This window comes from Camelina sativa, chromosome 6 (genome assembly GCF_030686135.1).
Source record: "Camelina sativa cultivar CO46 ecotype springtype chromosome 6, ASM3068613v1".
NCBI classification, from domain to species: Eukaryota; Viridiplantae; Streptophyta; class Magnoliopsida; order Brassicales; family Brassicaceae; genus Camelina; species Camelina sativa.
This window is the reverse complement of record NC_141885.1, coordinates 21,676,189-21,701,237: the sequence shown is the minus strand read 5'-3', so window position 1 is coordinate 21,701,237 and position 25,049 is coordinate 21,676,189. Positions and strand designations below refer to the sequence as shown.

General features: G+C 36.8%; 5 protein-coding genes and 5 pseudogenes across 7 annotated transcripts; all 10 read left to right on the top strand.

The window, feature by feature from the left end:
• The first annotated feature begins 1,145 nt into the window (after nt 1-1,145).
• On the top strand, nt 1,146-3,044 carry LOC109125227 (MATH domain and coiled-coil domain-containing protein At3g58440-like). Its single transcript, XM_087456227.1, has 6 exons — nt 1,146-1,200; nt 1,286-1,397; nt 1,491-1,657; nt 1,786-1,907; nt 1,973-2,266; nt 2,637-3,044. The coding sequence occupies exons 1-6, from the start codon at nt 1,146-1,148 to the stop codon at nt 3,042-3,044; spliced, it is 1,158 nt and encodes a 385-aa protein (XP_087312353.1).
• A 2,650-nt stretch (nt 3,045-5,694) lies between these two features.
• LOC147942899 (MATH domain and coiled-coil domain-containing protein At3g58370 pseudogene) lies at nt 5,695-6,566 on the top strand (annotated as a pseudogene).
• Nucleotides 6,567-7,587: 1,021 nt separating this feature from the next.
• LOC104792126 (MATH domain and coiled-coil domain-containing protein At3g58370-like) lies at nt 7,588-8,988 on the top strand (annotated as a pseudogene).
• A 506-nt stretch (nt 8,989-9,494) lies between these two features.
• On the top strand, nt 9,495-11,089 carry LOC104699211 (MATH domain and coiled-coil domain-containing protein At3g58360-like). The gene is made up of 4 exons (XM_087453584.1): nt 9,495-9,703; nt 9,817-9,974; nt 10,229-10,455; nt 10,530-11,089. Exons 1-4 carry the CDS (start codon nt 9,597-9,599, stop codon nt 10,932-10,934), a joined length of 897 nt encoding a protein of 298 aa, XP_087309710.1. The 5' UTR covers nt 9,495-9,596; the 3' UTR covers nt 10,935-11,089.
• Nucleotides 11,090-11,754: 665 nt separating this feature from the next.
• LOC104792125 (protein RESTRICTED TEV MOVEMENT 3-like) lies at nt 11,755-14,456 on the top strand. Of its 2 annotated transcripts, none has more exons than XM_010518176.3 (6): nt 11,755-11,880; nt 11,955-12,095; nt 12,187-12,353; nt 12,564-12,790; nt 12,905-13,759; nt 13,885-14,456. In XM_010518176.3, exons 2-5 carry the CDS (start codon nt 11,986-11,988, stop codon nt 13,307-13,309), a joined length of 909 nt encoding a protein of 302 aa, XP_010516478.1. In that variant the 5' UTR covers nt 11,755-11,880; nt 11,955-11,985; the 3' UTR covers nt 13,310-13,759; nt 13,885-14,456. The 2 variants fall into 2 exon arrangements, with proteins under 2 accessions (XP_010516478.1, XP_010516477.1); XM_010518175.3 differs by having other exon boundaries at nt 11,757-11,880; nt 11,966-12,095.
• On the top strand, nt 13,544-14,456 carry LOC109133497 (MATH domain and coiled-coil domain-containing protein At3g58280-like; annotated as a pseudogene). Its single transcript, XR_015559323.1, has 2 exons — nt 13,544-13,759; nt 13,885-14,456. The product of XR_015559323.1 is annotated as an MATH domain and coiled-coil domain-containing protein At3g58280-like (transcript).
• Nucleotides 14,457-18,811: 4,355 nt separating this feature from the next.
• Nucleotides 18,812-19,544, top strand: LOC104699210 (MATH domain and coiled-coil domain-containing protein At3g58280 pseudogene; annotated as a pseudogene).
• A 757-nt stretch (nt 19,545-20,301) lies between these two features.
• LOC104699209 (MATH domain and coiled-coil domain-containing protein At3g58340-like) lies at nt 20,302-21,726 on the top strand. The gene is made up of 4 exons (XM_010414545.2): nt 20,302-20,453; nt 20,530-20,687; nt 20,898-21,154; nt 21,256-21,726. The coding sequence occupies exons 1-4, from the start codon at nt 20,341-20,343 to the stop codon at nt 21,637-21,639; spliced, it is 912 nt and encodes a 303-aa protein (XP_010412847.2). The 5' UTR covers nt 20,302-20,340; the 3' UTR covers nt 21,640-21,726.
• Nucleotides 21,727-22,000: 274 nt separating this feature from the next.
• On the top strand, nt 22,001-23,447 carry LOC104792124 (putative cysteine-rich repeat secretory protein 61). The gene is made up of 2 exons (XM_010518173.2): nt 22,001-22,486; nt 22,788-23,447. The coding sequence occupies exons 1-2, from the start codon at nt 22,148-22,150 to the stop codon at nt 23,223-23,225; spliced, it is 777 nt and encodes a 258-aa protein (XP_010516475.2). The 5' UTR covers nt 22,001-22,147; the 3' UTR covers nt 23,226-23,447.
• A 286-nt stretch (nt 23,448-23,733) lies between these two features.
• LOC104699207 (MATH domain and coiled-coil domain-containing protein At3g58280 pseudogene) lies at nt 23,734-24,446 on the top strand (annotated as a pseudogene).
• The last annotated feature ends 603 nt before the right edge of the window (nt 24,447-25,049 follow it).

Genomic DNA, 25,049 nt, shown 5'->3' with positions numbered 1-25,049 from the left:
ATCAATGACCACTTGGTATTTTTATCAAGGAAGATTTTAAGACAAGGAGATGGAGTTGGTGAAGGATTGGGTGAGAAACAGAGTACTCTGTTTACGATTTGTGCTGATATCATTATGTTTCTTCTCCATTCTCTGTTTATATTAACCTTACCAAGATATTTATATGTTTAATTTTATTTGGTCGTAAATATTTTCATCTCTTTTTATATAATTGTCTTTAACTTTGTAATATGAAAACTGAGTGACAAGAAAAATAAGTAGCCGTATTCCATTAATGTTGTTTTACCTATTTACGATTCCTCATACCTGGTGAATTATTAGCTTTGCATGCACCAATAGTTAAAACTTTATGTCCCGCAAGCGTTATAGCTCTCTACCTCGATGAAATAAAAACGATACTGCAGTATAAGAGTTTATTATAATTCTAGCATTAAATGATAGTGTGATCTCCATCAGTGAAAGGTTTGATCTATATGTGTTCATGTATTCAATCGTGCAGAGGGTAATACGATGCTGAGCTTGGAGACTAAACATTACAGAAAATCTTCTTTCTTGAATGTGTCTTTGTGATCTGTTTTCTTGAATGTGATTTTTTGATATGTTTAAAAGTTTTTATAATGTAATATATTTGTGTTTTTGTATAAAATGTACTATAATTACAATTTACAGTTTCATTTTTTTCTTATTTTGCATAATTTCTTTTAAACATTTCTAACATTATACTACCACAGAACTCCCTTGCTGGCTCGGTAAATCAAACCGAGTATTAGGTAACTGAGTAGGTGGAAGATGGAGAGTGTTAACAGATATTTATGATGGATTTTATATCGGCACATCACATGTTATGGACACGTATCTTGCTTCTAAGATGTAGACAACTGTTTATTCACATTGGAGGGAAGCTCTTTTTTTGAATATTCAAAGTAAGTTTTGAAGCTAAGAAAAGACACTTTTGGTTCAATTAACGAACTTATTTTTGGTTAGATTGTAGTTCGGTTTAGTTTTATTAAATTTACTTTTTGGTTCGACTATAGTTCGGTTGAGAGGAAAAAAAACGGAAACCGACTTTGAATTAAAAAAAAAAAAAAGGGAAAGGGCCTAATGAAATATGGTTATTTCGGAGTCTATTTATACGAAAATATGGAATGGTGAAAGCTTATAATATTTTCCTAACCCTACCACACTGGACTTTGGAAGCACGTAAGTATGTTCACAAACTTACTTGGGAATTAGGGTTTTTACTTTTCTTGCTTTGGCGATAACCTTTTGATGATTATGTTATCAGGTTCGGTTTCGAAGATGCAAGAGAAGTTCACTTGGGTTTTTGAAAATCTTTCATCCTTTCAAGATGAAAAGTACCGCCACTCTCCTCCCTTCACGGCCGGCGGTTGCAATTGGTAAAAGCGAGAAACGATTTGTTCGTACATAGTATATATATATTTTTGTGTGGAATATTTTTTAGATATGTGTGTGACTTTGCTTTGGAACAGGCGTCTTTGTGCTTATCCCGGAGGAGCTATGAAAGATGGTTCTTATGTTGACGGCTTGTTCGTGGATCTTTATTATGCGCCTGGATCTCTCTTTATAGGAAAGGGAAGAGAAGTGAAATATCGCATCACTCTTGTCAATGTTAACCCTCAATATAACAAAGTAATAGGTAAAACTGCAAATAGTGTTTCTGCTATGCGTGATGATGATTCCTTCTTATATATATCTTTTTGATTTCACTATGACTCTGCTTGTGATCCTTATCAAAATATTTTTGTTTCTCGAAAATAATGACAGGAGAGGAATGCTTTATGGATTGCAAGAGTCTCAGCAGATTTGTAGACTTCTTGGCCCTTGACCAACTTCGTAATAAATTGGAAGGATTTTTGGTGGATGACAGGCTCACTATCGTCGCTGAAGTAAACGTTCTACCAGCCACTGTTGTACCATTAGAACCTGTGAAGATGGTTGCATCTCTGAATAGCAAAGAAGCTTCTGTCAAAGGCGACTCTCCTTTGATGATTATGATGTTGTCGCATCCGAAGAGAGTTCAGATGATGATTACGATGATGATGATGATGACGCATCTGAAGAGAGTTCGGATGATGATGCATCCCAAGAGGATGCAGATGATGATGCTTCATCTCCTGTTGTTAATGATGATGGAGGTGGTGGCATTAGTCCTTTGAACCAAATGAATGCCTTGGGGATTAACACTGCCACAGGAGGAGGAAAGGAAACAATGGATGTCAATGGGTTTGAGGTTTTTTCTTCCCAGGTAAGTGTTAGTGATAATTGAGTTCGGTCGTATGCTACATGTTTAATATATACTTAGATATGTGTATGTGTATTAATGGGTGTATGTTAGATAGTTGCGTTGTTTCTGTTACTAAACGAACGGGTACGACCGTAGCACTCTATATAATTGTGTGTAATGTCGTACGGCAAAATTGTCGAGAATAATTGAGAAGTTTTCCACTTTTTCATTCTCTGTTTTTTCTCAACTGGAAACTGAATGTGAATGTGACAATCTCGTTCTCAATATAGTTCAATTGATCTTCTTATTGTTATTAGAGAGATAGTTCTCAACTGGAAACTGAATGTGACAATCTCTTTCTCAATATAGTTCACTTTGTTCTTGCAAGCAGGTTGAATCGGTAAGCTATATCTTCAAAAGACACCCAGACTTAGCTATATACTTCCGTCCAAAGAACCAACATATCAGAAGAGCTTACATGGATGCACTCCTTAGCCTCATCGAGATGATGTGCCAGTCGCCTGAAAAACTCTCCGAGAATGATCTGAGCAATGCAGAGGACACACTAGTTGATCTGACTGATGCCGGCTTTAAGGTGGATTGGTTAGAGACAAAGCTGTATGAGATCTGTAAAAAGAAGAAAATGGAGCAGGGTAGTAAGGCCCGGCTAGAAACGATGGAGGAACAGTTGCAGAAGCTGAAAGAGATGTTCTTGGATCTTGAATCTCAGCTGCACAAGGAAAAGGTGGAGGCTTTGGCTGCCAGAGCTCCTCTCTCGTTCAACGATGTTGTTTGCTGATTCCTATAGCCTTATAAAGTTATAATTGGTCAATCCTTGTCTTTTGATGTCTCGGAATAAATCTCTTCTAACAAGTTCGTAGCCTTGAGTTTTTTTTTTTATTCTCTTTGTGGAGTGGGACAAATTAGTGAGATTAACGTGAAAAGCATATCTACCTTGAAACATTTGAAATCCAAAGTGAGATTAGGTTTTGCAGGATGCAATAAAGTTGAATTGTTATCACGCATGCATGTAATGAAACATAATTACATACTTTTAAAAAAAGATATATAACTATAGTATAATAATAATAATGTTTAGTTACAAATCTCATTCCGCTCCTATATTGAATTCAGCACAGATTAAATTGTTGTTAGTAAATATAAATAAGAATAAGAATTATCATCAAAAAAAAGAAAAGAATAACGTATATAAACGAATTTGGGTGTGCGCCATAATGTAGTTCCCTATAGCCTCTAGGGTTAAATTATTTATCGTCCTACTCTAGTGTTTAGGGTTTTAAATTATACTTGAAAGTTTAAACCCTAAACACGAGCTAGGACTGTTTTGTCGATTGATCTAGGGTTTAGTTGTATTCTCGTGCTAACACAGTTCGACTGCGAATCCTAGCTCTTTCATCGTATTGTAATGGAGGAAGTGGAGAAGCGAATTCTTTGGGTCTTGAAAACTTCTCCACTTTGCTTTACTTCTTTGATCTCCCCATCGTGTTCGCCAGCTGGAATCGGTATAGAGAGAGAAACGATCATCACAAATTTACAACCAGTTTCGTCCGTTTTATCTTGTATTTTGGAAACTGATTTTTTTGATCAAGGGACACTCTGTTAATCACTTATCTTCTTATTTTAATATCCTAAGCCTGCAACAGCAAACACTCTGTTACGCCTAGAGTCTCTGCTCCCCTTCGCCAGCTCATCATGTAGAGCTTTGTTGACTTCCTCTGCTAACCTTCTGTCACACCGACTTCGCTCTCCTCAAGGTTTGTTGACTTCCTCTGCTTCTTTCTCTCTTATATGTACTCAAGTATCAGACATACAGAGTACTCTGTTTTGGATTGTGGCACTTGAAGAGTCCGCGGCCGAACAAACTGCCTTGACGTAGACTCCTTTAAATGCACATTGGTATTTTTATTCTTTTAATACGTAAAACGTAGTTATAGCTGAGTATCAAGTCACAATGAGTCAAGACTTAGGATGCATTGCTGAGAAATTTATCATCATCCTGACAGGTCCTGGCAGCTTTGACGACATCCTACAATGACATTCTAGGGCTACCATGTTTTTGATACTGAACAATGCAGCACAAGGGATTTTATACTCCTTTTGAACCAACGGTTTTACAAGCGTCAAAATTTTACTGTAAAAATAAAATGCCTGGAAATCAACAGAACAAGAAAACCTCGCTACTTCTTTAAGAACAGGCGGCCGCATATCCGTAATTTTTTTTTGCTCTTTGTTAAGCAATCTTATTCGTTTCCAAATTTGTTCATGGAGTTACAAGAACATTAGTAGAGTTTTATGATTTGGTCATAACAGTTACACCCAAATCATCTTTGTTTTAGTGATTTGGGTGCTGTATAAGTCTATGATTAAGTGTACCAGAGGGAGAGAGAAACGCAAAAAATCATCAATAACTAACTAACTTGGCATAGATCGATAGATTAATCTAGGAAATTTCATCAACTAAAACAAGCCATTAATTCATAATATATATATGCATGGGAAATAAGAAGATTATGAGATAGAGAGATGTTGACAGAGCTACAAAAAACCAAGTTATAAACAGAAAGGCCTTGTTGTCTTTTGTTTGGTCAGAGCTCTATCTTGCAATGCTTTGATCTCTCTCTTTTTAAGACGTTCAATCGAAGCCAACTGTTTCACAAAATGGGCAACAGTGAAAAGAAAAAAAAAAAAAAAAAAGGTCCCTTGAGTGTGTGTACCCAAAAATACAAATTGCCCTTAAGATAACTCAATAAGAAAAAGACCTTACCTCATTAAGAACAAAGGGCCGCATACTCGTAAAGTAGTTTGCGTTACGATCGGACTCCTCCTTATTTTTCATACATTCTGAAGTTCAAACATGAAAAATAGAAGAGGGCGAATTAATAAAATCAAACATTAATTTTGTTACAGCATCAATTAAGCAAAAAAGATTTGGTGGTACGTACGCGATGCGAAATAGCCCCCATATTTGCTTGCTTCCTCAAGCTCTTCGGCAGCTTCATCCAGATAATATTTCTCATGTTCTGTAATGAGATCAACGCCTGAGATGAACGTAAATGTGAGTGATATACATATACAATGAGAAATAAGAATAAAACCAACAGTAATATAGACTTTGCTTTGCTATATCTCTTATATGTGTAAATTGGATGATTCAAAATTTCACATCTCTTGAGAAATAAGGTTGTCAAATCGACTACATATGAAACATGCATACCTTGTTTAAAAGGTCTATTGCTTTTTGAAGTTTAGAAATCCTCTTTTCGGGCTTCTCGGCGATCCAATACTTCACCTTTTTGATTAAACCCATTCTGAGAGAGAGAGAGAGAGAGAGAGAGAGAGAGAGAGAGATGTCTGTTATAAACAAAATATCAAAACTTTAAACCAATCGGTCGTCAAGACTCAAGAACTGAAAGAAAGCATTGATGTCAATGTCTTATAATATACTCAACAAGACTCAAGAACTGAAAGAAAGCATTGATGTCAATGGGTTTCAAGTTCTTCCTTCACAAGTAAGAAACTTGAAGATTAGTAAGCATACAACTAGAACTCCTAAAAGCTTGTATATTTGTATTCTTCTTTTCTCAGGTAGAATCTGTGAAACGTATATTTGAAAGATACCCTGACATTGCATCACAAGTCCGTTTAAAGAAACGATCTTTGAGGACAACATACATGAATGTACTCCTAGGAATCGTTGAAACGCTGTGCCAATTGCCTGCGGAGATCTCTGATGATGATCTGGATGAAGCATCCGCTGCAGTGTCTGACGTGGCACAAGGTGGCTTTAAAGTTGATTGGTTGGAGAAGAAGCTCGAAGAAGTAAAGGAAAAGAAGAAGAATGTGGATATTGGTAAGTCTTGTCTACAAAAAGTGGAGAGAACATTGAAATTCTTCATAGAGAAGACGAATGTTCCTCTCTCGTTCGATGATGTTGTTTGATGTTCTTTAAATCCTACTAAACTTTTAGTTTGATTTTATACTTCTGGCTCAGAAAGAAATACTCTTCTTTAAATTTTGGAAGATAAATTATTGTTTTGTCATAATATTTTCTAAGGGAGTCCCTTGGTTTTGGTGAACAAATGGTTCATATGTCGAAACAAGTGTACTGATGAATAGAACAAACTCTTTTTGGAGAACTGGAATTTGGCCTATGTAATTGTCTGTTTTCTGATCACCAAAACTGGCCTCTGATAAGGGCCATTATAAAGGCCAGAGGTTTTGTCTGCCAAATATCCTCTATAGTTTGATGTCTTGAGTTCTTATTTCTTAGGCATTTTGTGATAACGCATTGTGCTCATGACGACTCTCTCGCTCTCTTCTTGTCCCATGGATCACGGATATGTATGTACATTTTAAACCTTGCATTATGCTTATGTGAGAATAACGGATAAGAAGATGGACAGATGGAGATGGGGAATTGTTATACTGTATTAATCTTAGCCGAATACACCATATTATATAATCTATGAGACATATGCAATCCCTTGAATATAGGAGCTAAACTCTAACCTTTGATCATATCCAAACTAATTTATCTCGAATAGTAAAAGTGTTTAGATTCACAACCTAAATTTTGCACAAGGAAATTTTGGAAACTGAGTGACAAGAGAAACAACAGAGTATGACTATGAATATCCTTGTACATTACCTATTTAGCGATTTCTAATCGTCATGTTTAGGGAAACTATTGATCATTTTAACTTATATATAAGCCAATAGTTACTCTAGCCTTTAAAATCATGTTTCCTAAGCGATATATAGAAGTGATTCACTTTCCTATTCGAAATAGATTTGCATTCATCTCTCTCTCTCTCTCTCTCTCTCTCTCTCTCTCTCTCTCTCTCTCTTTTCTGTCCTAGGTAGATGTTTTGAAGTAGTGCTGCAGGGTAAAAGTTCAGAGTCTAAAACCTTTTTCCCCCCTTAGTCTCTGTTGTCTTAGAAAAACCTTTCATTTACTATTTTCAAGGTTAGTTTACGTTTTTAAAGCGTTTGGTTCGACCTTGACATGGCGGCTAAGTGTTACTAGTGGAATCTAATTTAAATAAAGATTTACTGCCTTTGAATTTATAGTCTAACTTAGTTAGAGTGATCCATAGTGAAATTTCAGGTTGGTTTTGAATTTATAGTCTTAACTTAGTGTCCATAGTGGAATTTTAGGTTTGGTTTTTACTTGGTTACTCGAGATGTGTTTCCACTGGTGTATGTATATAACGTGATCAATTTGGATGTATGGAATTGTTTTAAAGGTACGTAGTTTGGTTACTAGGAGTCTGTAATGGGGAGTACTCAAGAATTAGTTGATTCCAAAAAAGAAGCTGATGATGATTAAGAATTTCTCCTCTTTGCCATATGATAAAGTCTATTCCAATCCATTCGTGATTGGTGGCTGCAAATGGTACGTAAGTAAATAAAAGACTAGTTGTTTTCTCAACTGTTTTAGTCCAATTTAAGGTTCATGAGGACATCCACTTTTGTCAATTGTGTTTTTGCTTGCAGGCATCTTCTGGCCTATCCCAAGGGAAATAAATTTAATAACAGTTTGTCTCTGTATCTTGTGGTTGATGATTCTAGATCATTGCCTTGTGGATGGAAAAGATACGCCCAGTTCTCCTTAACTATAGTGAACCAACAAACGGAAAAGCTCTCCCAACGAGGAGGTGATTTTTTATAAACTCGCTAATGTGACTTGTGCTGCTACTGCAAGATTCTTGTTATATATGCATTGTGTGATTTGTTAGTTTTGACTTGAGTTCTATCTTTCTTGAACAGAGAAACAACATTGGTTTAATCAGAGAAACCTTGGCTCGGGTTTTACATCCATGATCCCACTTCCCAACCTTCATGCCATACACGGTGGATTTCTTGTGAACGGAGAAGTCAAGATTGTTGTGGAGATAGATGTTCTTGAAGTCATTGGAAAGTTAGATGTATCAGAGGGATCTGAAGAGGAACACCAACCTCTTAAAAAGATAAAGCTAGATGATGATGATAATGATGCAGTCTCTATTGATTTTCTCAACGAGACTTCACCAGTAATGGAAAGCATTGATGTCAACGGGTTTCAAGTTCTTCCCTCACAGGTAAGAAGACTTAAGATTAGTGCTCAACCCTTTGTCATTTCTAGATATCTCAAAGAGAATACAAAAGTCTTGATCATATGTATTATATTACATTAAGAGTATTGTCATTTCTAAAATCTTCTATGACAGGTAGAATCTGTGTAGTGTATATTTGAAAGACACCCAGACTTTGCATCAAGATTCCGACCTAAGAATCGGCACCTGAAGTCAACATACATGAATGTCCTCCTAGGACTAATTAAGACGTTGTGCCAGTTACCTGAGGAGCTCTCTGATGATGATCTGGAAGAAGCATTCGTCGCAGTGTCATACGTGGAAAAGGGAGGCTTTAAATTGGATTGGTTGGAGAAGAAGCTTGCAGAAGTTAAGGCAAAGAAGAAAAAAGTGGAGACTGGTAAGGCTCGACTGCATCAAACGGAGGAAGAGTTGCACAGATTAAATCAGAGATGCTTAGACCTGAAAGCTCTTCTGGAGAAAGAGACCGCAGATGTGTCAGAGGCGAATGTTCCACTCTCGTTCGATGATGTTGTCTGATGTTTTACGTTATCAGAATCCTTGAGAGTTTTTAATTCAATACTTTGGTGAGTTGGTGTTTTGGTTGCGACTTGGCCCCGAATCTCGTATTCATTAAACTTTGGACGTCAGTTTTTAGTGGAATCATTAATTTTTATTTTGTTGGAGTGACAAATGAGTTGACTTGATCAAAAAGTAATTGCTCTGTATCTGAACAGAGTGTGGTGAACCATTTTTTTGTTGTTGTTGGAATAATTTAGATCTTTTCTCGTTTGACGTCTTGAACTCGTAGGCATTTTAAGAGTTCACTTTGTTGGTTTCCTTCTCCTATTTTATTAGCTGATTTGTAATTTTAAAAATTATATGTAGTTTGTTTATATTAAATCCTAAACTTACTAAACTAGAAATACTTAATTTATTTTCTATTAAATAACTCAACATTCAACAAATTTAATCTCTAAAAAAAATGAAGCAAAAACGTAAATGGAAAAAATAAACTTTTATTTTTATTTTGAATAGTAATTAATTTGGTTACTGAATATGCTTTTTAGTCAAAGTCAAATCAAATTAGCATTTTTACTTTTTTTTCAAGAGATTTCCTAATTAAACTCCTCGAGATGGTTGTTTGATTCTCCGATTCACAAGTTGTTGTGTGTGGCACTCAGGTTCTAGGGTTTTTCTTTTCTTCATGTTCCTCCTGCTAGGTTGACAGCTAATTAGAAACGCCGTCAAGATCCATGGGAACACAACTTGCTAAGAAGATCACTTGGGCGATTAAGACTTTCTCATCTTCCGAAACTGGGAAAATTTGTTCTGATCAATTCGTCGTCGGTGGATGCAAGTGGTTAGGTTTTTTCATATGTTTTCGTCCATGTAGCTAGATTTGGGTGTTAATTAGTATCCTTTTCGCATGTGTGTTGCTGATTCTTTTTTTTTGTTACATATTGTTTCATGCAGGCGTTTAATTGTCCATCCCAAGGGAAATAACGCTGATTATTTGTTCATGTATTTGGAAGTAGCTGATTATGAATCATTGTCACCTGGATGGAGAAGACACGTTTGTTATCTCCTCAATATTGTTAATCAAAATGCTGTTAAACGTTCCAAACAAAACGGTCTGCTTTATTTCTTCCCACTACTCTTAAATCTATGTTGTCTCCAATTTATTTCAGTGACAGTATCATAAACACAAGACTGCTGTTTCTGTCAACCAATATGGTTTTTGCAAGTCTAGTAGTCCTTTTACAAGTTGTTGATGTTTTCAATCGATCCACAGAAGCATTGTTCAGGTGTAGCTAGCGCTTTATCTGTGTGTGTTAGCTAGTGAACTGATTTATATAGGTTCTGTCGTCGTTTGTGATTTTTACAGAAGAAGAAAAGTGGTTTGATGCGCGGTCTCCCCGCTGGGGTCGTCTGTCCATGTTTTCACTAAATGAAATCAGTGCCAGAGATAGCGGATTCGTGGTTAATGGAGAACTCAGAATTGTTGCTGAGATAGATGTTCTTGAAGTTATTGGAAGCTTAGATGTATCAGAGGAAACTTCAACAATTATGGAAACTACGGATTTTAATGGCTTTCAACTTCTTCCCTCACAGGTAAGAAATTAAGAATGCTACAAACCCTTTTTTGTGTAAAACTGCTCTCTTGATACTTGTGTTTTCACTCTCAGGTGGGATTTGTGAGCAATATCTTTGAAAGGCACCCAGAGATTGCATCTGAAATGCGTTTAAAGAACCCAAATCTTAGGACAGGTTACATGAGTTTGTTACTCAGTCTGATTGAGACTCTGCGCCAGTCCCCTAACGAGCTCCACAAGACTGAGATAGACGAGGCATTTGCTGCACTCAGATCCATGACTGATGCTGGATTTAAGGTTGATTGGTTGGCGAAGAAACTTGTTGAGCTGTCGGAAAAGAAGCAGAAAGAGGAGGCTGGTGGAACTCGGATGCAAGAAATCAAAGACGAGCTGAAAAGTTTGAAACAGAAATGCTTAGACCTGGAAGTTCAGCTGGAGGATACGAAAACAGAGGTTTCAGCTGCAAAAGCTCCTCTATCATTCGCTGATGTGTTTTAAAATAAAATTTGAAGTTGATAGGCTTCTGCTTGGTGACTAGCTTGTCTGTTCGTTTGCAGATTTTATGATGTTGTTTTGATACTTTGCTGCGTTATATCGCCTTACAATATTGATTGGAACATTTTCTATTCAGCTATCATTTTTTTAGGCAAAAATTCTTTTTCTCTAAGTTTAGGTTTAGTACAAAATGTTACAAGCTTAGTCACTGTTACAACTGGAAGAGTTGAGAGACATACATTTTCATCATTTGGATGCAAGAAACATGTTTCTTTATTTGTATTAAAAGATTTTTAATTAGATAGAAAAGAAATCTTACCCCTCGTAGGTAGAGTGGTTGAGGGTAATCTAGAAAAGAGAGTACCAAATATATCACTTCCAATTTCTAAATGGATTTAATTTTATTTTGTTACAATGTTTTTTGTAGAAAAGCTTATCATTTACAAATAATTTTGCTCTGATTTTTTTTAATACAATAACGTGCATACACAATGACAACGCGGGAACAGGATTTTGGATTCAGTGTACAGTTTGGGTATATTTTTGCTACACTTGGAAAAAAAAAGAATCAAAATTATATAAGCTGATGAAACCGAAAAGAGAAGTTAAACCTAGGAGAAGAAGAAAGAGAAAGAAAGAAGTAGCTGGGAGAGAGTCTGAAGAATCTGGTCGATAATCATATAAGAAAAGGATCGAGAAAGAAGAATCGAGCAAGAGTCAACCCTAGAACACAAAGATGGAATCCACAATGCCTATGCTCCAAGTAACCCTAAGAGGAGCGCAAGTGATTCGTATATATTCCTCGTGTACGTAAACTAAACGAATGACATTTCATAACCTAGCACTCAAACTTTTATTGGATTTGATCCCATATATTTATGAATTCTTGATTTTCAATTTTGGATATGCTGCTTGAGATTGTTATTTGATCCTCAGCTTGGATTCTAGGGTTTCTCTTCCTTTCATGTTTTACTAGTTTTTTCTTTTGATTTTTTTTTCTTTTTTTTAAAAATGTTCTGCTAGTTTGTTTGCAGAGGAACCTTCATCAAGATCAATGGGGAAGCAATTTGATAAAAAGAAGATCACTTGGACGATTAAAAATTTCTCCTCTTTACCAGCCGACATTATTTATTCTGATCCTTTTGTCGTCGGTGGCTGCAAATGGTACAAACTTTTCTAATGTTCTTTTTTTGTCTATTTTGGGGGTTTACGTGTGATGTACTCCTTTGTTTTCTTTGGCTTTTTTTTTGTTCAGGCATCTACGGGCCTATCCCAAGGGGTATAATAATACTAATTGCTTGTCCCTATTTCTTGGTGTTGTTAATTCTACTGTTTTGCCTTCCGGATGGAGAAGACACGCTAAATTTCGTCTGACTATAGTAAATCAATTATCAGATAAACTCTCTCAGTCAAAACTTAAAGGTAATTACTTCTCCCCACTTCTGGACATAATCATAAACCCAAAATATATAATCATTTAGATAAAAAGTAACAATCCTTTTCATCCCACATCTTCTTATCATTCAGAAGAACGACAGGTACATAGTTCAAGTACTATTGCTTTATTCCAAGTAAATGAATTAAATAGATGAATTCTTTTTTTTTTTTTTTTTTTTTGGTGTGGTTTTACAGAACTAGAAAACTGGTTTGATGAGAAGACTTCCAATTGGGGTCTTCCATCCATGTGTCCCCTGAATGAGATTCATGCCAAAGATAGTGGATATCTATTAAACGGGGAACTTAAAGTTGTTGTGGAGATAGACGTTCTTGAAACTATTGGCAAAGTAGATGTAACAGAGGAAACTTCAACAATAACGGAAATCGTAGATGTCAATAGCTTTCAACTTCCTCCTTCACAGGTATTATAGTAAAATTTTATGATGATACATGTGTTCTATGAAATGGTGCTTTTTTTGGGGTCTCGGGAAACTACTCCTTGAATATGCATTCTACTTTTTTTTTCAAAATCACAGGCAAAATCTGTGAGCCGTATGTTTGAAAGACATCCAGAGGTTGCGTCTGATTTCCATCCGAAGAACCCAAATCTCAAGACGGGTTACATGAGTCTGCTACTCAGTCTGATTCAGACTATGAGCCAGTTACCTCAGGAAATTTCCAAGGATGATCTGTTGGATGCTTATGCTGCATTGGGATCCATGAAAGATGCTGGGTTTAAACTGGATTGGTTGGAGAAGAAACTTTATGAAGTGTCAGAAAAGAAGGAGAATGAGGAGGCTAGTCAGATTGGGCTAAAAGAAATGGAGGAAGAGTTGAAGGATATGAAGCAGAAGTGTTCTGACATGGAAGCTCTGGTGGAGAAGGAGAAGGCGAAAGTGTCGGCTGTGAAAGCTCCTATCTTATTCGATGATATTGTTTAATGGCCCTCGATTAAGGCACTTGGAGTTTGGTTATGCTTGGTGTTGTGGAGTTATCTTAGAAATATCCGTAATAAATTGTAAATCTCTTGATTTCTGTAAAGAATTGATCGATAATAGAGTATATAATCAATATTTACTCAAAAAAATTTCGTAGGATGAGTTTCATATCAAATGCATCGATGCATGAATCAAGCAGCGACAAAATTCACAATTTATTACGGATATTTCTAAGATATGGGTCTCTTAGAAATATCATCGAATAAGATAGGAGCTTTCACTTTCGTCATCCTAAACTGCAGTTTGCAAGCTGAGAGATTCTCATCCAAAAAAATGTCTGAAGAAGTTGTTGAGACTAGCGATAGTGAAGATGTTGATTTTTCTTCGTCTCAATATTCTTCGGAAGACGAAGAAACTGTCGAAGTCAATGGGTTTCAGGTTCTTCCTACACAAGTAAGCACGAAATTATTCAACTCTACGTTTTCTAACAGCACTTTGTTTCTTATTCTTTTAAATTAAATACTGAAGATAGTTCGATTTGATCTTTTTTTTTTGGTTTACAATTTTCTGCTTAACAGGAAGATATGGTCAATGAAATGTTTAAAAAAAACATCCAGATCTCACTTCAAACTTCGATTTGAAGAATCAAAAACTCAAGAATGCTTACATGGATGTCCTCCTCGACCTAATTGAGACATTAAGCCAGTCGGCGAAGGAGCTTTCATCGGAAGCCCTAGACAAAGCAGAGAGTACGCTTTTTGATCTTACTAGAGCAGGCTTGAAAGTGGGTTGGTTGTGTCGGAATTTGGATTAAGCTTACTTGAAAAAGGAGAAACAGAGACTTAGTGGGATTCGAATCAGAGAACTCGAGGAACAGGTCAAGAAGCGTAAGCTGAATTTGTCCGATTTCGAATCCGACCTTCGATTTGAGAGAGCTACAGCTTTGGTTTCTAATGACCGAATTGGGTTCGGCGATGTTGTCTGAATAAATCAAGTCTTTCATTTTTTTATTTTTCCTTTCCCTGTTTCAGCAGATTTTGATTTTTTGTTACTTAGCTTGTGAGTTGTGAAACAAGGATCAAACCGTTCTTTACGGTTTTGCCTTGTTTTATGTTTAAATCAAAAAATTTCTTCTTGGTTTTAAGAAAAATCATAAATTAATTGATCCCCCCCCCCATATATGATGCGGTACAAAAGTTAAAAAGCTAAAAAACACACACTTTTACCCTCTATGTTGGATGCTTTTGCTAGCTCCACTGGATCTATGACAGATGCTGGATTTGAACTGGATTGGTTGGTGAAGAAAAATTATGAAGGGTCAAAAAAGAAGGAGAATGAGGAGGCTAGTGAGACTGGGCTGCAAGAAATGGAGGACATGAAGTTGGAATGTTCAGACATGGAAGCTTTGGTGGAGAAGGAGAAGGCAAAAGTGTAGGCTGCAAAAGCTTTTTATCTCATTCGATGATATTGCTTAATTTTCTTATGTTAGTAAGGCACTTGGAGTTTAGTTCTACTTGGTGTCGTGGGCTGTTCTTGCTAAAGAGTCCTCTTCAAACTTAGAAAGATAAAGGAGACTCATGTCTTGGAAATATCCACAATGCTGTAAAATGTAAATCTCTAGATTATTGTAAAAGACTGATCCCAGAGTATAGAATCAATATTAACTCAAAACAAATTCTAGGGAATGACTTGCATACCGAATGCGCCAATGTATAAATGCAGTAGCTATGAGGTTGTAGAAGATTTTTTTAGTGTTTTTCCTAGTTTCTGTCAATTTTACTCAATGCCTTGATGATAAAGTAATGTCGTGCATGAACAAATTTTTTTTGTTTTTCTTAGGAAAGCTATTGTTTTGGTCAATGATAATCATAAAGTGAAAATAAGAAACCTAGTTGATAGAAGGAGTGAAAATGCATAATAATAAGTAACTTAACCATGGTTTGTTGTGAGACTTAACCATGGTTAGTTTAGGTTATGTCTTGAGTATGGCTATATATAAGATCTGAGAGAATAAGAGAGGGTTATCGGGTATTTGGTGAGGTCTTTTAGGGGGAGTGGGAGGAGCTCCATTAACAAAATCCTCAGTTCTTTTGTAATTCCAGTTCTATAATCTATCATACACATTTCTATAAGCAAAACGTATCAAATTGGTATCAGAGCAGTTCGACCCAATGGGAGATAGTGATGGTTCTGTGGAGATTCCTGTTTATTATGGCGATGAAGATCCAGCGATGTGGATTTCATGGGTTGAAGATTACTTCACGGACCATGGATTCATGGAAGAGACAAAGATTTCTTTTGCATATGGATTTATGGAAGATGATGCTCTATTGTGGTTCCAGGAGTCACGGACTGCGTTCACTAGCTGGAATGAGATCAAGATGGGTCTGCTTCAACGATTCAGCAAAGGAAAATAGAGTATTGTGACTGTTTACACGCAGAGTGATGAATTTGACTCTAAGGTGAGCAGATGGTCAAGCTATTTAGATAGGCTAGAGAAATATCTCCTTGAGACTGAAGAACAGTTTGAAACCCCAAATCTGAGTGGTGAGAAGAAGGAGAAGGTAGCTTCTGACTGTGAGGAGATTAAAAGTGGGTTTGCTGACATAAAGAATGGAGAGACGCACGCACATGAGGAAGAAAAACTGATGGAGGCCAACAGAGGTGAAAATGCCTTCCAAGTGTTCGATGAAATGCCTAATAGAAGAAAATGGAACACAAAGAAGAAGAGGAAGAGATGGAAGAGGCTTCCAACGACTAGATTTGAGAATTTTTATAATCTTATTGGAGATAGAGATGTTATGACAGCGTTGGCCAAGAGCATACATGGTAACTTGAGACCTCATTTCTCACATGGTTTAGAGAGACAACAAAGCCATAAGGAACAAGCAGCTCAGCTAAATAATGAGTACCAGTTGTTCGGCAAAATGTCTAGAAGAAAGAATAGGAGATATCAGAACAAGTTCACAAAGGCTAAGGGGTTTAAATACAAAGCTGAAAAAGTGGAACCTATGCCTACTCAATTCCAGAAGAATATCAATAGAGGAAAAGCAAGGAGGGAAGAGGAGAAATTAAAAGCCAAAGTGAACAAAGATACACATTTACTGGTTGTTGAGAGACCATGGAAAGGTCAAGGAGTGAGAAAAAGGGAAAAGATGAAATGTGGTAAGTTTAGGAGGTGCAAGTTCAAACCAAAGAACAATGACCAACTCAAATTTCAGTCTGACATGAAGAGAGACTTCAAAATTCAAAGCAGGATGGGAATGGAAGGATGTAAAAGGGTGATGTGTGTTTGTGTTGGGATTGATAGGCTGATGTTGTGGGAAGCTAAGGTAAAGACGAAGAAGTCACAGATTGGGAACAAAGTAGACTGTTTCCAAGTGCGTGATGATAGACTGCGGAGTAAAAGTAGAATCACAAGGGAGAAGACATCCTCCAAAAAGTGGAGCCAAGGAACTAAGTTCAAAGAGAAAGTCAAAAACAAGCTTAGGAAGAATGCACAAATCGATTCTCTTCACCAGAGGGATTTCAATGATCAACTTAAGAGGAAAAAGAAGAGATTCTACAACAAGCTCAAATACAGATTCAAGGTGCTGCACGTGGAGAAGCTACTTCGACATCTGGGGAAGAACAAGTGCAAAGGTCATAAAACTTGGGCAGTGAGAGAATCACAGGGGCTAACAAGCTTTAGTAACATGAGAAACATGAGCACTGACCAAGTGGCTGACAAGATATGGCCATTGAAGTTACCTAAGAAGGAGATAAGGAGTGTTGTAACGTCTTTTGCAGAATGGGACAGTCAGTTTCAGGAAATTTTCATTGATGTGCTAATAATTGGAGTCAACATAGCTAAGGAGAGGATGAGCTGTACTAGCGGAAAGAGACACAAATTTCGACATAAGCACAAGAAGAAATTAATGATGTTCTTTACTCTTCACTCAAAGGGAGCTTTTGTTGAGCAGATTTTCAGAGTGATGAAGAGAACAAGGCTGAAGTGTAACCGAAACCTTACTAAGTTCAACAATTGTGTCTATGCATTGATTGGTGTAAAGCTGGTGTTGAGGATGATGACAGTTGATAAGAAGCACTCCATGACAAGCGGGAAGAGAGCCAAGTTTAGAAAGAACATCTTTCTCTGCTTTAAGAAGATTCAGTGGCAGAGATTTTTGGTTGATCATACGAAAATCAGATTGAAGGGATGGAAGAAACCCTCTAAATCAACAGAGATCGAGCACATGTGGCAAAAAATTACAAAAATCAGATTGCTTAAGAGTAAAGATGAAGGTTGTGGGGGTGTTGACAAAACGAAAGCGTTAAATGGGAGACATGGGGTTAGCTTGGAAATAGTTGCACTGGTTCTTACTGCAGGTTTCATGCATGGTGATGACTATTCTCAGGAACTTGCTGCTGCAATGGAGGTCTCAACAAAACAGAAGCATACAGTCTCATTAGCCTTCACTACTGCTGATAAATTTCAAACAATGCTGAAAATCAGAGTGGCTGCTGTTAGTCGAGAAAGGGAAGTAAAGTTGATGGAGATGGGTTTTCTGATTGTCTATCTAAACACGGTTGCTGAACAGGAACAAGAAAAGAATGGCATGGCTTGGGAAATTTGTTATCTTGAGCAAAAACTTTGGGAGATAGAGCAGGTGTTTCCACTGGCCAAACAGATAATCTTATTGCCTAGTTCAGTGTCCTCCTTGGCAAAAACAATAAGACATGGCAAAATTGAAGACATGGTGACGTGTGAGACTCTGTTTACGAGCAAGGGACACAATGTTGATGCAGCTAAAGGAAAATCTCCATGTCGAATCAGAACGGAATTTGAATTTGGAGGCTAGAGACAGTCTTAAAACAGAGCAAGAGGAGTTGTTGGTGAAGTGGGAAGTGTTGCCAGATGTTGACTGTCCTGGGAAGCTCAAAGAAGGGGTTGGCTAAACAGGTTGTTTATTTCAACCTTGAGGACAAGGTTGTTTTCAAAGGCAGGGGTATTGATAGAAGCAGTGAAAATGCATAATAATAAGTAACTTAACCATGGTTTGTTGTGAGACTTAACCATGGTTAGTTTAGGTTATGTCTTGAGTGTGGCTATATATAAGATCTGAGAGAATAAGAGAGGGTTATCGGGTATTTGGTGAGGTCTTTTAGGGGGAGTGGGAGGAGCTCCATTAACAAAATCCTCAGTTCTTTTGTAATTCCAGTTCTATAATCTATCATATCCATTTCTATAAGCAAAACGTATCACTAGTTTGTCATACAAAGAGTCGCTAACAAACAAGTGTCTCAATTCAGATGATGTATGCAGTTTAATATCTATCGCTGTTTACCAATATGACTTTTTCATAGTAATTATTCCAAGAGAGTATCAAGTTACGATGAGTCAAGGTTCGTAACTATGTGACTAAGAAAATTCCAGAATTTTATTTATATATATGTGATCATCTGGCTTCTTCTCTGCTTCATCCTACACTAAAGTTTGAAGGTTGAGGAATTCTCATCATAAAGATGTCGAAGATAAAAGCTGTTAAACGTCTGAAGATCATTAGCAAAGACGATTATTTGTCTACGTCGGAAGATTCGTCGTCGGAAGATTCGTTGTTGGAAGACTCGTCGTCGGAAGATTTGTTGTCGGAAGACTCGTCGTCGGAAGGTAAAGAAACAGTAAAAGTAAGGGTGTCACGTTCTTTCTTCACAAGTAAGTAAAATGACATTGTTCAATTATATTTCTCTAACAGAACATAAAAAATAACATGAGATAGCCTTTGTTCATATTCTCTAATATTATTGAAGATACTTCGTTGACCTTTTTAGTTTGCATTTTACTGATTCACAGGAAGAACAGGTGAAGGAAATGTTTAGAAAACATCCAGAACTCACTTCAAAATTCAATTTCGAGAATCAACAGCTCAAGAATGCTTTTATGGATGTCCTCCTCGACCTAATCAAGACACTGTGCAAGTCTACAAAAGAGCTTTCCTTAAAAGATCTAAACAAAGCAGAGAGGACGCTTATTGATCTTACTAGAGCAGGCTTGAAAGTGGGTTGGTTGCATCAGAAGTGGGAAGAAGCTTACTTGAAGAAGGAGAAACAGAGAATTAGTGGGGTTCGAATCAGAGAACTCGAGGAACAGGTCAAGAAGCGTAAGCTGACTTTGTCCTATTTGGAATCCGACCTTAAGACAGAGAAAGCTGCGGCTTTAGCTACTAAATCTCGAATTGGATTCAGCGATGTCGTTTGAATGAAATCAATAGTGTTTCCTTGTTTCAGCAATTTCCTTTCCTTTGTAGACTTTTTAAATTTCTTCATCAAGTATCAAATAAGGTTTTAATTAGGATTTGTCTTGTTTTATTTTTAGTATCTTTATTTGAAATATCTAAGATTAAGAATCCTTATATAAAATTAATAGGAACTCTTTTTTCGGGTTTAATTAAGAAATACCACAATTTAATTGATCCTACATATGTAATGCGGTACAAAAGATAGAAGCTAAAATCTTAATCCTATATTCATCAACAACAGTAACCCTAGCGGCTCGCAACTCGCAAGTGGTAAATCCTTACCTTATGATTCCCTCACTTTGTTCGATTCTGTGGTGGTTTTTTTGAGATGTATGTTGGTTTTTGTTGATCGAGAGATTATTATTACTTTGTTAATGGATTGTTCTATCTACATTTTTCGGGGTTGTGTGTGTGCGCCTTTCAGTTTCTAGGGTTTCTTTGTTTTTGTTTTTCTTCACTTCGTCTTTTGTCGTTGATCGCGGGGAAATCAATACACGTATTCGAGAACTTCTTCCTAGTTAAACATTGAAACATAATCTTCAACTACGCATTGAACTCTTTATTCTCGATCAAAATTGCTTGCAGTGGAATCTTAGTTTTTATTTTATTTTTTTATATGTCTTATTTTGTATCGAGAGTCTGTTGAACTGTTTATATGTATTATTAGCTGTGTGTGACATTGAGTTGACGGAGGTTTTCTTATTTCTCCAGGTTTAGGTAAGTTTTGATTGCAAGGAACCTGTTTATCAAAATTCAATGGCGGCGAAGGGAGATTATAAGAAGTTTTGTTGGGAGATAAATAATTTCTCCTCTTTGAAAACTGATGAGAGGTGTTACTCTGTTCCTGTCATGATCGGTGACTTGAAATGGTAAGAAAAATTAAACCCAAATTTCTTATAGATTAATGTGATTTAAATGTTCTTCTTACTTTTGGTTTTCTTGCAGGCGTCTTTTTTCCATAATTAAGGGATGTAAAGCAGACTACTTGTCTGTTAATCTAGAAGTTGCTCATTGTCAACCATTGCCTTCTGGATGGAGAAGATACGTCAAATTTAGCATAACTGTAGTAAATCAGCGTTCACAACAATTCTGTGTCCAAAAAGGTGAATGATCCTTCTTACTTGACATTAACAATCTTAGATTTTCCTTCATCAGTCTACCTTTAGTAGTATTAGGGCTGAGAGATTGTTAATGCATGTAATTCTTGTGTGTGGAAGAGTTGTTTAGATATTACTCTAATGGTGCATATATATAGTTCATGCAGTGCAGTATTCTTTGGTTGATTAACTAATGAGGGGTGTAATATGTTACAGAAACGCAGCGTTGGTTTGAACAGGATGCTCCTGGATGGGGTTTTGCAGAAATGCTTCCGCTTACCAAACTTAATGCCAATGATAGTGGTTTTCTGGTAGATGGACATGTCATGATTGCTGCTGAGATAGAAGTTCTTGAAGTTATTGGTACATTAGATGAATCAGAGGAATCTGTACAGTCTAATGATAAAGTCAACAAGACTCAAGAAGTGAAGGAAAGCATTGATGTTAATGGGTTTCAAGTTCTTCCTCCGCAGGTAATAAACTAATGGCGATCGAGATCAGTTCTTATCTATTTAGAGATTTCAAAAGAATGCTCTCTCTTTACATGCTGCGTACGTCTACTTTAATTTCGCAGGTAGAATCTGTGAGACGTATATTTGAAAAACACCCTGACATTGCAGTAGGATTCCAAGTAAAGAACCAACATCTGAGGAAAACATTCATGAATTTCCTGGTCAACCTAATCGAGACGCTGTGCCAATCTCTTCAGGAGCTCTCGAATGAAGATCTTGTGGAAATAGACATTGCACTGACATACCTGAAAGATGCGGGGTTTAAGGTCGATTGGTTGGAGAAGAAGCTGGATCAAGTTAAAGAGAAGAAGGAGAAAGAACAGTCTGGTTTGGTCATACTCCAAGGAATAGAGAAACAGCTTCATGACTTGATGCACAAGTGCGAGACGAAGAAGTCAGAGGTTTTGTCCATTGGAGCTCCTTTAAAGTTCGATGATGTTGTTTGATCACTTCTCTGTTCATGATTTTTATTTCCATAAACCGGTGTCTACGAAAACCAGAAAATTTGTTCGGTCTGTCGATTTTTTAATTTCTTAAGTACTGTAGACTCATTTACATTAAAAATCTGCCGGTTTGGTTCAATGAAAAGAGCGGTTCTGGCTAAAACCCTTCTCTCCTCTCTCTAACCGGTGTGAAATTCTGGTTTAGAATCAAAACTTTATAAAAAGTTTTAGCTCAGTCAAACCTTTTAATTTTGACTTTTTCATCGGCCCTTCACTCGCCGCATATAACTCCGAACTCTTCTCTCGTGTCCGTTACAGAACCAAAAAAACAGCTCTTCTAAATCAACCGAATTTTTGGTAAGGTACGGTAAAACACCAAAATTCGTTTTGACATAATCATTTCATCTAAGTAACTAATCAAAGCCAAATCAGCTACAAAACTCCCTCGAGTCTACCACGTTGAAATAAAGCATTCTCCTAAGTAAGAAAGAAAGATCAAGCTTCAAAAACAATGTCTTCATCCTCCATATCGAAACGCATCTTTTTGGTCCTTAACTTGGCCGTGGTAGCCATACAAGTCTTTCTTGTACGCAGTGTTTCATCCATGAACAATACCAACGCGTATCTATCCCACCAATGCTCTGAGACTGAAGGGAAATACAAGCCCAAGAGCCCGTACGAAGGAAACCTCAACTTTCTCATCAGTGACATGTATAAAGACACTTTTGTAAGAGGTTTCGTCTATGCCTATCAAGGCGACGATCCCAACACCGTTTACATCTTGATCCAATGCCGTGGTGACTCTTACGGCTCCAAGTGTGGTTCCTGCCTCACCACAGCCACCTCCGAGGTAACTTCATACACGTGATCAATGCTTTTATTTTCCAAAAATAACACAATAATTTGCCAAAAATACAACAATTCTTTTTTAAAAGCTTTTAATTGTTTAGAAATATTAAGTATTTTACAAAACAAACAAAAAAAAAGCCTTCTAATTTCAAAATATAATGACTAGTAGATATCTGATGATTTTGCACAATAATCAGTTTGTTAAATGGACTAAATTTACAGGCATTTAACACATATACAAAAAAAAAAAAAAAACCTATATGTCATACGTAAATTAGTATATATCTTTATGTATGTGACAGCTACGTAGAAGATGTCCAATGAACAAGGCCGGGATAGTTTGGTTTGATAAATGCCTTCTCAAGATTTCTCCAACTGCTTTCTTCGAGAAGATCGATGACAAGAACAAGTTCTATATGTACAGCACGAAGAAAGTAAGTGATCCGGTGTCGTTCAATGCAAAGACAAAGGCTCTACTCACCGAGTTGACCACGAAAGCTACTCGTAGATCAGATAAGTTATTGTTGTACGAGAAGGGGGAGATGAATCTAGGGAAGATGAAGCTGTACGGGATGGTGCAGTGTACGCGGGACTTATGGTTTACGGTTTGTAAAACGTGTTTGGAAAATATAATTAGGGAGCTTCCTAAATGCTGCAATGGTAAAGAAGGAGGGAGAGTTGTGAGTGGGAGTTGTAACTTTCGGTATGAGATTTACCCTTTTCTTGACACTGTTCGATGAGATCTCCAATTTTTGTTTGTTTGTCAACCCGAGAGCTCCGTATTAAAAAGGGTTAATTGTAACTGTGGGAGCTTCAATAAATGAACATATAGGGTTGCGAACGGAAAAAAAATACTAGGCAGCACATCTATTTATTGAAGACTTACGCACATTTATGGTAAACGTTTTTGTATTCCAAGTCAGTGAAATTTTATACTAGTAACAAATAATCAAATTGAATTCCATGAAATTATAAATGCTCTGAGCATTAAGTTTGAGTAATGTCTGAGTGTGGCACACGGCTGGCCAAAAAAAAGTGGCTCCATTGGATGGACAACATTAATATCCATTGGTTATTGAATTTTACCAGTTTATTAATATGTAATGTATGACAAGAGTATCAAGTCACAAATGCATGCACTTTCTTCATATCACTCTCTTAACTTTGCAAATATAAATATCCTCTCTTGTCCCCATTCCTTGCTGCAACACTGAAAGATCAATTAATCCTCAGCTATCTATTTCCAGTTTTTGAAATTGAAATATTTTTCTTCGGAATCAATGGTGAGGAGGAACACAGAGAGTAGTGAATCTAGCGATGAAGAACAGAGATACTCATCCTCATCTGAAGAATGGTCGGAGTCCTCAGAGGATGGTAATGAAGTTGTTGAAGTTGTTGAAGTCAATGGGTTTCAGATTCTTGATTCGCAGGTAACAAAGCATGAAACTTTACAAATAAAAACTCTAATCTTCTCAAGTCGAGTGTAAGAAAACGGTTTGACCTTTCTTGTTGAACAGGTAAGCCAGGTGAAGGCAATATTTGAAAAACATCCAGACATTGCATCAGATTTCAGTATAAAAAACCAACAGCTCAAAAATGCGTACATGGGGGTTCTTCTCGACCTAATTATGACACTGTGCCAATCATCGCCTAAGGATCTCACAATGGACAATCTAGAGAAAGCTGATCGAACGGTTCTGGATCTAACAAAAGCTGGCTTGAAGTTGCAGTGGTTGCGTGAGAAACTGGACGAAGCTTTCTTGAAGAAGGAGAAAAAACGGGCCATTGATGTTCGGATCAGAGAACTTGAGGAACAAGTCAAGAAGAGAAAGCTGAACTTGTCGGATTTAGAATCTGATCTGAAGAAACAGAAAGCTAAGGCTTTGGCTGCTGAAACTCCGTTTGATTTCAGAGACGTTGTCTGAAACTCCAGTCTGATATCACTAATTGATGGTTCTAGGTCAAGCTCCTCTGTTTCTTGTTTGTTTTAACCTTCCTTACCATTTATTGATGGTTGTAGGTAAAATTCCTCTGTTTCTTTAACTCTGTTTTTGTTTTAACTTTCCTTAATAAAGCACGTCTAATCAAGTATGAAATATATATATCTATACATCTTTTACATAACAAATCAGAAGTCTATACAGAGTACTTGAACCAATATTTTTTTAAAAATGAAAAACCTTAATAAGAAGAAACAGAGCAATTGGAAGTCAATACATGCTTTGACATAGCTATGTAAAAATAAGTGTATAGTTAATCTATACAAAATCAAAGTATTCAAGATTTATATTCCGACTTATAGGCTTAATAATCTGATATATCATGGTTTTTTATGGTTTTTAACCATGATATAAGTGTGCTTTTTGAGTCTTTTCATTTGTTTCTAGGATTGTCTTTGAGTCTTTACAGGTTATTTAGGAATTTGGCACGGAAGGAGCAAAGTGGAGCTATTTGGATGACTTTGGAGCATTTTACAGAAGGAAAAGAACTTGGACTCGAATCAGAGTAGCAGCGTCGACCGGCACCGAAGGAGCATCGGTCGACACCTATGTTTATCCAACGAG

Coding starts and splice junctions, on each gene's coding strand:
- LOC109125227 (XM_087456227.1), top strand. CDS start 1,146: ATGGTGAAAGCTTATAATATTTTCCTAACCCTACCACACTGGACTTTG. Junction 1,201..1,285: donor ACACTGGACTTTGGAAGCAC/GTAAGTATGTTC, acceptor TTATGTTATCAG/GTTCGGTTTCGAAGATGCAA. Junction 2,267..2,636: donor TTGAGGTTTTTTCTTCCCAG/GTAAGTGTTAGT, acceptor TCTTGCAAGCAG/GTTGAATCGGTAAGCTATAT.
- LOC104699211 (XM_087453584.1), top strand. CDS start 9,597: ATGGGAACACAACTTGCTAAGAAGATCACTTGGGCGATTAAGACTTTC. Junction 9,704..9,816: donor GTCGTCGGTGGATGCAAGTG/GTTAGGTTTTTT, acceptor TGTTTCATGCAG/GCGTTTAATTGTCCATCCCA. Junction 9,975..10,228: donor TAAACGTTCCAAACAAAACG/GTCTGCTTTATT, acceptor TGATTTTTACAG/AAGAAGAAAAGTGGTTTGAT.
- LOC104792125 (XM_010518176.3), top strand. CDS start 11,986: ATGGGGAAGCAATTTGATAAAAAGAAGATCACTTGGACGATTAAAAAT. Junction 12,096..12,186: donor GTCGTCGGTGGCTGCAAATG/GTACAAACTTTT, acceptor TTTTTTGTTCAG/GCATCTACGGGCCTATCCCA. Junction 12,791..12,904: donor TTCAACTTCCTCCTTCACAG/GTATTATAGTAA, acceptor TCAAAATCACAG/GCAAAATCTGTGAGCCGTAT.
- LOC104699209 (XM_010414545.2), top strand. CDS start 20,341: ATGGCGGCGAAGGGAGATTATAAGAAGTTTTGTTGGGAGATAAATAAT. Junction 20,688..20,897: donor ACAATTCTGTGTCCAAAAAG/GTGAATGATCCT, acceptor AATATGTTACAG/AAACGCAGCGTTGGTTTGAA. Junction 21,155..21,255: donor TTCAAGTTCTTCCTCCGCAG/GTAATAAACTAA, acceptor TTAATTTCGCAG/GTAGAATCTGTGAGACGTAT.
- LOC104792124 (XM_010518173.2), top strand. CDS start 22,148: ATGTCTTCATCCTCCATATCGAAACGCATCTTTTTGGTCCTTAACTTG. Junction 22,487..22,787: donor TCACCACAGCCACCTCCGAG/GTAACTTCATAC, acceptor TGTATGTGACAG/CTACGTAGAAGATGTCCAAT.